This window comes from Somniosus microcephalus, chromosome 16 (genome assembly GCF_052327205.1).
Source record: "Somniosus microcephalus isolate GS21.2 chromosome 16, FLI_Smic_1.0, whole genome shotgun sequence".
Taxonomy (NCBI): domain Eukaryota; kingdom Metazoa; phylum Chordata; class Chondrichthyes; order Squaliformes; family Somniosidae; genus Somniosus; species Somniosus microcephalus.
Genome location: NC_141002.1, coordinates 67134416 through 67147299, shown reverse-complemented (window position 1 = coordinate 67147299; position 12884 = coordinate 67134416). Strand labels below are relative to the sequence as shown.

The following is a 12884-nucleotide window of genomic DNA, read 5'->3' as shown; positions in this document are numbered from 1 at the left end:
CTCTTCTAAAATCAAGCACCCTGGAATATTTAGTTCCCAACCTTGGTCACTCTGCAACCATGTCTCCATAATGGCTATTAGACCAAACCCATTTATTTCTAACTGTGCTATTCATCTATTTTGTTGTGACTACTTCGCGCATTCAGATATAGTGCCTTTAGCTTTAACTTTTTTAATTTTTCCTGATGTCACCTTAGTCTCTAATAGACTACTACCTTTGTTAATCTCTCTGTCCCTTCCTGACCCACTCTGTTTATTTTTACCCAAATCGCTACTCTGCTCTACAGACTTGACACTTGTCTTACTACTTTTGAATTTACCCTTTCTTGAATCCTTTCACCCGACCCCCCAACTTCATTAGTTTAAAGTCCTACTGGTCCCAGCCTGATTTAAGTGTCGCTCGTCCCAACAGAATAGTTCCCTCTTTCCTCCGTACTGGTGCCAGTGCCTCATGAAGCGAAACGCCTACCTCCCACATCACTCTTTCAGCCACGCATTTCACGTTCTAATCTGTTTGTCCCTATGCCTATTTGGGCATGGCTCGGGTAACCATCCAGAGATTATCACCTGCGAGTCTTGGCATTTTAATTTTGACCCTAGCTCCTCTAACTCAGCAGAACCTCATTCCTAGTTCTACCTATGCCATTGGTTCCTACGTGGACCACGACAACTGGATCCTCCTCTCCCACTCCAAGTTCTTCTCCAGCCGCGAGGAGATGTCCTTAACCCTGGCACTGGGCATGCAACACAACCTTCGGAACTCCGTCACGGCTGCAGAGAACAGTAATTACATAATGTAACATTATCACTACAGCACATGTATTTGTATAAAATATATCTACAGCATTCCACATTGGCAAATGTATGGAAAAATTGGAATTATCTGTAAAAATCAAGGTGCATATAAACAAAAAAAACACCAACTACAGGTAGGCTATCCTTTATCCAAACTTCCGAAAACCTCTAAAAACCGAAAGTTTTTTCGTTCAGCGTAAGTCGTGCGCACGACATGACCAGAGTGGCGCACGACTTACGCTGAGCACGGCAGAGGGTCACAGAGTTCCCTCCTGGGTAGGAGATTGCAGGCCGAGCTGGGCAGTGTGAAGGAGGTACCGGGAGAGTGAACCCAACAATACAGCGGCCCGTCCGATATTCTTTTCTTCCCCCCCCCCCCCCCCACCCGACCCGATCCGAACTGCGGCCCGTCCGATATTCTTTTCTCTCCCCCTCCCCCCCCCCCCCCACCCTCCCCCCGACCTGATTTGTGGGCCAGCTTAGCAGGAGTCAGCCGATATCCGGCTTTCCAGAGAAGCAGGAAGAGGAATGAGACACGGAACAGTCGCAAGAGGTAGCCTGAACTTTTAAAAATTTATATTAAATACAAACTTCCCAGTCTTCTAATAATACCTTCTGAAATCCGAAAAATTCCGAAAACCGAAACTCAGCTGGTCCCAAGGCTTTCGGATAATAATAATCAACTTTATTGTCATTGTTAGTGCACAAGTGCAGTGCAACGAAATGTAGGCTTGCGGCTCCCGAGAGTGTACATTTAGATTAAGACATTTAAACATTCAACATACATTTGGCTTGTAATACATTAACATAAACATAACCCTAATAAAGTGCGTTGGCAGATGTGCAGGCTTTAGAGTTTATTTGTGGAGTTCAGTAGGATGACAGCCCTGGGAAAGAAGCTGTTCCTAAATCTGGTCGTACGGGTGCGAATGCATCTGTAGCGTCTCCCAGATGGCAGGAGGGCGAACAGACTGTGGCTGGGTGGGTAGGGTCTTTGATGATGGACCGTGACCTCCGTAAACAGCGTTTCTGGTGTATGTGCTCTATGGTCGGTAGCCGGGTGCCGGTAATGCGTTGGGCAGGGATAGTGTACCTGTACTTCATTGTAGGATGACTTAATGAGCTAATTTTTAAAGTATGAGTTCCTTTTCATAAATACGTTGTTTATGACAGAAATTACAGAACATTGTCGAGTGACATGCAAAAATATTGGCCCGGATTTTGCAGTAAAAATAGTGAGGATATCAGTGCTCACCATTATTAAAGAGTAAATTGGACAGCAACCTCCGGCGACTGCACATACGCAGTTAAATGCAGAAATCAGGAAGTTGCTGTCCGAGTTGCCTTGCTCCTCCAGAGGCTTCGGTAGAACAGTATGTCGCTGAGAGACTCTGCATTGAAACACATGGAACAGCATGAAGTTGGGGTAGTTACGTGATAGATAACCATTAAGTATGCTAGAAAAAGTTTGGACTTGTCCATTGCAGTCTAAGTGAATTTTTAATAGCATGCTAAGTCTTAATTACTGCCAAACAACCTCTCTGAAAATTAACTTTTAGAAGTGTGGAGTCTCATTCCTTCAGATTTTAATTATTTTTGGAGATTTAAATAAGTTATTTTTACTTTTTCTTTCTCTTTTATTGCTCTCTCTCTCTTAATCACATCTTTCTTTCCCCCTGTTTATTTTGCTTTCTGTACATGATTTGGTATTTAATTTTCTAACTTGCACTTCCTGGTTCAGACTCTGTGTGTCTCAGTAAGAATTCTTCAATCTGATTGGCTAAGGAGAGAAACCATTGTTTGCTCTGCTCACAAAGGTCCCAGATCCCTTGTAGAGGATGCCGTGCTGTTTTAGATTTCTAATCACCGCAAGTTCCAGTGCAAAAACCCATAGAAATTCTGTGGGCAAGTGTAGGTGTAATGAACCGCTAACCGCGAAATCCGGGCCAATGAGGTTTACATTTTCGAAATGAAAAACGTCTAGACCTATTATAAATAGAATAATAGTTAACTGGAAATTTGTTGTAGCTCTTTACATATCCCATCACAACTGTTGTATGGCACAGGATATGGAAATTGCTTACTTATTATTGGTATTAAGAGCTTGCATCATGTGACATGGGTGCATAATATAGAAAAATAGTTGTGTATTTTATTGAAAAATTATATATTAAATGGTTTTGAGGTTGTCTCTAGTAACGTCACTCCTTGATGCATATGTTAACGTCATTACTTACAGTAATAGTTTTGTACAGGCCACCGGTGTTTTTGCACAATTTGGCCGATTACAGAATTAAACCTTCCCATAAATTCAAATTGTAAGTACAGGAAACTTTGTGCTATCCGGCACCCACGGGACCGAGCTGCTGCCGTTGCCTCAGAACTTCCGTACTCTCCAGAGTTAATGCTGAGAGATACGGAGATTCTTATCTCCGTATAAACAGCTTCTAAACATTCGGGTGTGGCCCTAAAGCTCTGTAGCTGAAGCTGTTGCTATAGCTACAGACCTTGCACAGCTTGACTGTTCAAACAAAGCAAAAAAAAAACAAACAAAAAGAATAAAAAACGGCTGTTGATTTTTGCCGGTGGCTCCAGATTGCCGGATAGCTCACCTCCGGATAGCACAAAGTTTCCTGTATATGAGATGAAAAAATAGTGATTGATTATAAATTGATTTGTAGTTATTGGTGTCTTCCACTTGCATCTATTTTTATTATTTAATAGAGATATATACATGCATCCTTGTATATTAATCTTGAGTAAAAAAAAAAAAAAAATTTTTTTTAAAGGTTGAAAGTGAAAGGAAAAAAGTAAAGAAGCTTGCAGAGTTTAAGCGATCAGTGGAAACCAGACTGGCTCAGGAAATGAAAAGAAACAATGAGCTTCAAAAAGAACTAAACCGGTATGATGGTAAATTCTGTAACATATTTATATTGGGGAAGGTGGCGTTGAGGTAGAAGATCAGCCATGATCTTATTGAATGGCGGAGCAGGCTCGATGGGCCAAATGGCCTACTCTTGCTCCTATTTCTTATGTCAGGAGCAAGATTCAGTTAATAAACCAGAAGATTATGGAAAGTACAGGAGGGAATTAAAAATTCTTATATGGGAGGCAAAGAGAGGTTACAAGAAAAGGTGAACAGGCAACATTTTATAAACATACAAAGTGTAAGTGGTTAGCGAGGGAAAAAGTTGGGCCTATTAAGGACCCAAAGGGAAATCTTCATGTAGAGGCAGAGGACATGGCTAAAGTATTAACTGAGTACTTTGCATCTATTCTCACAAAGGAAGCAGATGCTGTGAAGTTTACACTGAAAGAGAAGAGTGAAGTTATGGACAGGATAGTAATAGAGAAGACGTACTAAAAAGATTAGCATTACTGAAAGTTGGTAATGGAATGTTGATCGGGATGGAATGCATCCTAGGTTGTTGAAAGAAGCAAAGGTAGAAATAGCAGAGGCGTTGGTCATAATCCTTCAGTCCTCATTGGATACAGGCATAGTGTCGGAGGACTGGAGGGTTGCTAATGTTATACCACTATTCAAAAAAGGGGAGAGGAATAAACCAGGAAACTACAGGCCAGTCAGCCTAACATTGTGGTGGGGAAGTTATTGGAAACCATTATCAGGGACAAAATAAACTTTCATTTGGAAAGGCATGGGTTAATCAAGGAGAGCTGGCATGGATTTGTTAAAGGCAAATCATGTCTGAGTAACTTGATTGAATTCTTTGATGAGGTAACAGGGAAGGTTGACCAAGGCAGTATAGTAGATGTTGTGTATCCCTGGACTTTCGGAAGGCATTTGACAAAGTTCTACACAGGAGGCCTATTAAGAAGATTGAAGCCCGTGGAATTAAGGGGAAAGTGGTGGTATGGATATGGAATTGAGTCAGTGACAGGAAGCAAAGGGTGGTGGTGGATGGATATTTTTCAGACTGGTAGGTAGTTTGCAGAGTTTGGGTCCATTATTCTTTCAAATTTTTATAAATGACCTAGACTCGGGTGTAGGGAGCTTGCACTATGAAGTTTGCAGATGATACAAAACTTGGCAATGTAGTAGATAGTGATGAGGATAGTTATAGGCTTCAGGATGACAGAAATAGGATGGTGAAATGGGGAAGGCATGGTAAATGGAGTTAAATGCAGAGAAGTGTAAAGTGCTGGATTTTGGGAAGACTCATATGGAAAGACAGTATACTATAAATGGCACGATTTTGAAGTGTGTAGATGAGCAGAAAGACCTTGATGTCCATATACACAATTCCTTATAGGTTACTTGGGTTTATAAATAGAGGCGTAGAATATAAAAGCAAAGAGATCATGCTAGAACTTTGTAAATCACTGGATAGGCCTCAGCTGGAGTATTGTAGACAATTCTGGGCACCACACTTCAGGGAAGATGTAAAGGCCTTGCAACAACACAACAACTTGTATTTATATAGTGCCTTTTACTTAAAAGGTGCTTCACAGGAGCATTATCAAACAAAATTTGACACTGAGCCACATGAGATATTAGGGCAGAAAGAGGTAGATTTTAAGGAGCGTCTTAAAGAAGGAAAAAGAGGTAGCGAGGCAGAGAGATTGAAGGTGGGAATTCCAGAGCTTAGGGCCTCGGGAGCTGAAGGCATGGCCGCCAATGGTGGAGTGATTAAAATCGGGGATGCGCAAGAGGCCAGAATTGGAGGAGTGCAGATATCAGAGTGTTGTAGGGCTGGAGGAGGTTACAGAGGTAGGGAGGGGCGAGGCCATGGAGTGATTTGGAAAAAAAGGATTAGAATTTTAAAGTCGAGGCATTGCTTAACCGGGAGCCATTGTAGGTCAACGAGGGGTGATGAGTGAATGGGACTTGGTGCGAGTTAGGACACGGGCAGCAGAGTTTTGGATGACCTCATGTTTACGGAAAGAGTACAAAGAGGGTTACCAGGATGTTACCAAGGATGAGGGACTTCAGTTATGAGGAGGTTGGAAAAGTTAGAAACGTTCTCCTTGGAGCAGATAGAGGTTTTCAAGATGATATGTTTTGATAGAGAAAAACTACTCCCTCTGCCGAGTGGGTCAATAACCATAAGTCATAGATTTAAAATCATTGGCAAAAGATCTAGCGGGGAGATGAGGAGAATTTGTTTCACTAAGAGTTGTCGGGATCTGGAACGCTCTACCTAAAAAGGTGGTGGAAGCTGATTCCATCAACAATTTTCAAAAGGGGTTGGACAGGTACATTGAGGATGAGGAACTTACAGGGTTACAGACAAAAAGCGGCGGGATGGGACGAAGCGCAACTGCTCTTTCAAAGAGCCAGCACAGACACAACAGGGCAAATGGCCTCCTTCTATGCTGTAAGTTTCTGTGATTCTTACCACTGCTCACTCCCCATTATGTGCTCCCTGTAAGAGAGCAGATTCACTGCTCCTCTATCCCCTAATACCACCTTCATCAATATTAGGCCTCTCGCCCAATCTGATATCTAGCCACTACTGCCTGTCGCCCTGTCAGATTTCCTGAAGAGCAGATATCCCAATACCGAGCTGGTAACCAGCAGTTAATTGTTTAAACCACTTATACTGTCAGCAAGTTCAGTAAAAATACTTAAGACAAGTAGAATCATACAGCACAGAAGGCGGCCATTCGGCCCATGGTGCCTGTGCCGGCTCTTTGAAAGAGCAATCCAATTACTCCTATTCCCCTGCTCTTTCCCCATAGCAATGCAATTTTTTTTCCTTTTCAAGTATTTATCCAATTCCCTTTTTAAAGTCATTATTGAATTTGCTTCCACCACCCTTTCAGGCAGTGCATTCCAGAGCATTATAACTCGCATGAAAAAAATAATTACTCGTGTCACCTCTTTTGCCAATTACCTTAAATCTGTGTCCTCTGGTTACTGAGCCTTCTGCCACTGGAAAAAGTTTCTCCTCATTTACTCTAGCAAAACTCTTCAAGATTTTGAACACCTCCATCCAATCTCCCCTTAACCTTTCTCTGCTCTAAGGAGAACAACCCTAGTTCCTCTCATCTCTTCACATAACTGAAGTCTTTCATCCCTGGGATCTGCCATGTGCCTGTCCATTTCACCAGTCTATGTCCTCCTAAAGTCTGTTACTATCCTCCTCACTGTTCACTACATTTCCAAGTTCCGTGTCATCTGCAAACTTTGAAATTATGCCCTGTATACCCAAGTCCAAGTCATTAATATATCAAATGGAGAACTGGTCCCCCAACACTGACCACTGGGGGCACCACTGCACACTTCCTTCCAGTCTGAAAAACAACTATTCACTGCTACTCTCTGCTTTCTGTCCCTTAGCCAATTTTGTATCCACGCAGCCACAGCCCCTTTAATCCCATGGGCTTCAATTTTGCTAATAAGTCTAACGTGATACTTTATCAAATGCCTTTTGAAAGTCCATATAAACAACATCAACTACACTACCCTCTTCCATCCTTTAACAAATCTGAGCTGGCTTTCATTTATTAACCCATATTTTTCCAAGTGGCAATTAATTTTGTCCCAGACTAATGTCTGTAAAAGTTTCCCCACCACCAACATTAAGCTGTCTGGCCTGTAAATGCTGGGTTTATCCCCCCCCCTCCTTTTTTGAATAGGGGTGTAACATTTGCAATCCTCTGGCACCACTCCCCTATCTAAGGAGGATTGGACGATTGTGACCAGAGCCTCTGCAATTTCCACCCTTGCTTCCCTCAGTAGCCTAGGATACATCCCATCTGGACCAGGTGACTTTTCTACTGAGCCCTGCCAACCTTTTAAGTACCTCCTCTTTATCTATACTGATCCTATCCAATTTCTTTACTACTCCTCCTCTAATGTGACATTGGCAGCATCCCTTCTTTAGTGAAGACAGATGCAAAGTACTCACCCAGGCCCTCTGTCTCCACAAGATCATCTCCTTTTTGGTCCCTAATCAGCCCCACCCTTCCTTTGAGTACCCTTTTACAATTTATATGTTTATAAAAGACTTTTGGGTTCCCTTTTATGTTAGCCGCTAATCTATTCTCATATGCTCTCTTTGCCCCTCTTATTTCCATTTTCAGTTCTCGTCTGTACTTTTTGTATTTAGTTAGGTTCATAATTCAGTAGAGAACCAGACATTTATCATCAGCCTTCTCTCTCTTCAGATGCTGCCTGACCTGCTGAGTATCTCCAACATTTTCTGTTTTTATTTCAGATTTCCAGCATCTGCAGTATTTTTATTTATCATCAGCCTCCTTTTTCTGTTTCATTTTAGAATATAGAAATAGGAGGATAGAGCAGATGAATGCGTGGCTGGAGAAATGGTGCAGGAGGCAGGGCTTTAGATTCCTGGGACATTCGGACCGGTTCTGGGGGAGGTGGGACCTGTACAGGCCGGACGGGTTGCACCTCAACAGAGCCGGGACAAATGTCCTGTCGGTGGGGTTTGCTAGTGCTGTTGGGGAGGGTTTAAACTAATTTGGCAGCGGGATGGGCACCAGGATGTAGCATTAGAAAGGAGAAACTGGGTGCTCAGGATTGGGAGAGGCAGATAGCACTAGAGTAAGAAATAGTATGGTATTAGGTGGGGTCAGACTAAGAGAGGATACAAGAAGGTCTAAGATAGGTTTATAGTGCATGTGCGTGAATGCACAAAGTGTGGTAAATAAGGTTGGTGAGCTGCAGGCGCAAAAAGACACGTGGGAATATGATGTTGTGACTGAGACCTGGCTCAAAAAAGGGCAGGATTAGGTATTAATTATTCCTGGATGTAAGGTGTTCAGGAAAGATAGGGAAGGAAAGAAAGGAAGTAGGGTGGCAGTATTGATTAAGGAGAATATTACAGTGCTGGAGAGAGAGGATGCCCTGGAGGGGTCAAGGACCGAATCTATTTGGTTAGAGTTGAGAAACAATAGAGGTACCATTATACTACTAGGTGTATTCTATAGGTCGCCAATTAGTGGGAAGAATATAGAGGAGCAAATTTGCAGGGAAATTACAGAGCGGTGCAATAACTATAGAGTAGTGATAATGGGGAACTTCTAATATACAAGAAACTCTTTGGTATCCGGGACCGGCGTGTTGCCGGTTGATCAAAAATTCCGGATGACCAAGAGGGTTATCTACCGAGGCTATTTTTAACAAAGACAAATAAAAAAATCAAGAAATATGCAGTATACAGTAAGTGGGTACTCACCTACAGAATGTTGTTAAATGGATGGTGGAAGATGCTTGATTAAGTACAGTACTGCCAGTTGAGGGTAATGCAATGCAATGACTACCAGCAGTGTGGGAGACGCACAGTACCCCTGTAAAATGGCGGATCAGAAGAGACTACCGGCAGCGCGGGAGAGTCAGACTCCTGTTACAGGGGGATTGAGGTGTTCTGACTTCTGACAGTGCCAAGAAGCCGAGTAGTGGCAGTTTGGAGAACTATCCCCACTGACTAACTCGGCCACCGCGGGAGACTCGGACTCGGCAACATTGCCGGTTATTGAGGTGGTGTTTTCGAAGTGAGAATTTTGCCGGTTAATAGAGAATTCTGGATATTTAGTTGCCGTTTAAACGAGAGTTTCCTGTAGACTGGGATAGTAATAGTGTAAAGGGCAGAGAGGGGGAAGAATTTCTGAAGTGTGTTCAGGAGAACTTAATTGGTCAGTATGTTTCTGACCCAACGAGGAAGGAGGCCTTGCTGGGTCTGGTTCTGGGGAATGAGGTGGGGCAAGTGTCGGTAGGGGAACATTTAGGGAACTGTGATCACAGTATCATATGCTTTAGATTAGCTATGGAAAAGGACAGGGAACAATCTAGAGTAAAAGTACTTTATTGGAGGAAGGCCAATTTTAGTGGCTTGAGAACGGATCTGGCCTGGGTAAATTGGAATCAAAGATTGGCAGGCAAAACTGTAATTGAACAATGGGCTGCCTTTAAAGAGGAGATGGTTCGGGTACATTCGAGGAAATTTCCCACGAAGGGGAAAGGTAGGGCAACCAGAGCCCCCTGGATGACTAAAGATAGAGAATAAGATGAAGCAGAAAAATGGGATGTATGACTGATGTCAGGTTGAGAATACAAGTGAGAACCAGGCTGAATACAGAAAATTCAGAGGGGAAGTGAAAAAGGAAATAAGAGGGGCAAAGAGAGAGTGACGTAATAAAACTCACTACGCACTTGGTTTGAGCATAAAGCAAGGCTTTACTCAACTTGTTTCAGAACATGGAGGTCTAGTTGTACTTCACTAGTTCCTTGTCTTACAAAATGTCCCTGGCAAGCTGGGGCCGATGCCCGAGTATTTATACTCCTTGGACGGCGCCACCAGCTGGCTGTCCAGCGTTATTTCACGAGTAGTTTCTTGATGAATGATGAGATTTATAACATACTTCCTGCCTAAAAGATTTGGAAGTCCGACGACTTCCTCTTAGCGGATCAGGCGGACCACAAATAGCCGCAGTCTTTTAGATTTTTGTTTATGGCTAGAAGCCACGTCTCCCTGGACCGTGTCTTGATCCCTGGGCCGCTTGATCCGTACCGGTGGATCGACAGGGCTCGTGTTGCTCTGATCGACCCGAGGGAGGCTAGGGAGATCGTGACTCTGGGTGCGGGTCCCCACAGGCGCAGAACTGGCTTCATCCTGTTGGATAGCCGGGGATTGACCGGCGTCCTGGCCTCAGATGGCCATCCCACGGGGAGCGCTCAGCTCCCCGAGTGGATCCGGTGGGGCAGCTGGCAGATCTCTCGATGCCCCAGGTAGGGCGTCATCTTTGGGGGAGCGCAGAGTGTCGGCATCATCCCCGTGGGTCCCTCTATCGGTTGGGTCCGTGGAACCGGCCGGACAGGGAGCCAGGTCCCGGAGTGAAACGGTGGACTCCCGGCCATCAGGGTACCGCACGTGCATGTACGTGGGGTTGACGTCCGTGAGTTCTACCTCGTCGACGAGAGGATCAGTTTTAGATGATCGGACGAATCTTCGGAGCAGCACGGGGCCGGGAGCTACCAACCACGACGGTAGAGACGTCCCATGGGTGGAGCGATGCTGGAAGCTGAAGAATCGCTCGTGAGGTGTGACATTGGTAGACGTAGAAAGGAGAGACCTGATGGAATGCAACACGTCAGGGAGCATAGTTTCCCACTGCTGGTCTGGTAGGTTGCGTGACCTCAGCGCAAGACGAACAGCGTTCCAAATGATAGCATTGTATCTCTCAACTTGTCCGTTACCGATGGGATGATACGGTGTCATTTTACTTGTGGCGATTCCCCGTTGGGGGAGATAACTTTTGAGTTCGCTTGACATGAAGGAGGGACCCCGATCGAGTGGATGAAATTGGCCGTACCGCAAAGGGAAAAGACTTGATCAAGGCATTTGATCACTGTGGAAGTAAGCATATTGGGACAGGGGAAAGCAAAGGGAAAACGTCAATATTCATCCACCATAGTCAGTAAGTAGGTGTTTCGCGTTGAGGAGGGCAGTGGCCCTTTAAAGTCAATGCTGAGTCGCTGCACAGCGAGCCATCCGATGGACGGAAGAATTGCAGTTTTAATTCCGCACAAATTCTACAGGAGGAGCACGTTCTTTTCACATCTTCCGTAGAAAATGGGAGATTTTTAGATATAACAAAGTGCAACATACGGGTAACGTCAGGAGGCATAAGTCAGTATGAAGATCCGCCAGAATCGAAGTTGACATGGAAGAGCAGAATGCCCGCGTGAGGGTATCTGGGGCCACATTCTCTTTGCTGGGTCGATAATGTATGGTGTATCTAAAGGTGGCCAATTCCAACCTCCAGAGTTGTATTTTGTTATTCTTGATCTTAGTGCATTTCCAGTTATCCAGCATAAAGGCCACGGAGCGCTGATTGGTTATAAGTGTGAAATGGCGACGAGCGAGAAAATGACTCCATTTACGGACCGCTTCGATGATGGCCATAGCCTCCTTCTTGACGGGGATAATGGAGCTCGCTACCCTGCAAAGTTCTGGACAGAAATGCAACGGGTCGACCACCTTGATTCAAGGTAGCAGAGATCGCCACATCCGATGCATCGCACTCGACCACGAAAGGAAGATTTTCATCAATGGAACAAAGCGTGGCTTTTTCTAGTTGTCGCTTGAGGAGGTTGAAAGCTGAAATAGCCGTTGCCTCCAATGGAAATTACTTTGCGTGAAGCAGGGGCTGGATCTTGTCGGAGAAGTGGGGTATCCATTTCGCATAATAGGCGAACATGCCGACTGCCCGACGAAGAGAGCCGAGATTCGTAGGGGGAGGGAGCTCCTGAAGCGGACGAAGTCGCTCCAGATCTGGTTTGATGACACCGTTGCCCACCCAGTAGCCAAGGATGTTGACTGATGGTACTGATTTCACAGATTTGGACTCATTTAAGGTTAAGTTGCGACGACGGAGAACGTCAAAAAATTTCTGGAGGTTGGCATCATGCTCCTTCTGGTCATGACCAGCAATGGTGATATTATCCAGGTATGGAAAAGTGTCCGTTAAGTTCTCCTGTTTGACTAGGCTATCCATTGCCCGTTGAAAGACAGCCACCCCATTGGTGACCCCAAATGGAAGGTGACAAAACTGATAAAGCCGACCATTGGCCTCAAAGGCCGTATACTTCTTGTCGGAGTCCTTTAACGGCACTTGATGATATGCGCTCTTTAAATGAAAAGTTGAAAATACCTTGTAGTTGGCAAGGTCATTGACCATGTCATCGATGCGTGGTAGTGGGTAGGCATCCAGGTCGGTATACTGGTTAATAGTTTGCGAGTAATCGATGCAAAGGCGTTTCTTGTGTTGCTTCAGAGGATTTTTAACAACGACGACTTGAGCCCGCCAGAAAGATGAACATGGCTCAATGATGCCGTCAGCTAGAAGGCGAGAGATTTCTGTCTCGATAAAGGATCGATCATCTTGGCTGAAACGTTGTGATTTCGTGACTATGGGCTTACATCGGGGGGAAAGATTGGCAAACAAGGAGGGCTCGTCGTGCATAGGTTCTTGAGCACCCCGAGCCAGGTGGAGAAATAAGTGCGGCCATTGAGAATAAGGTCGACAAGACAAAAGCCGGAAGAATTGGTGGTCAGTGTCGTCAGAGCCATTGCAATTTCCCTGTCCGAGGGGTAAATACGCAG

General features: G+C 44.6%; 1 protein-coding gene across 5 annotated transcripts in view; it reads left to right on the top strand.

The window, feature by feature from the left end:
• Window positions 1–12884, top strand: part of LOC147106249 (alanine and arginine rich domain containing protein) — a 214608-nt gene that overhangs the window by 172941 nt on the left and 28783 nt on the right. For all 5 annotated transcript variants that reach the window (XM_086009196.1, XM_086009195.1, XM_086009194.1 and 2 more), the window contains one exon: window positions 3585–3697. In XM_086009196.1, coding sequence (XP_085865322.1) covers window positions 3585–3697 — 113 coding nt within the window. The remainder of the gene's footprint in view (window positions 1–3584; window positions 3698–12884) is intronic.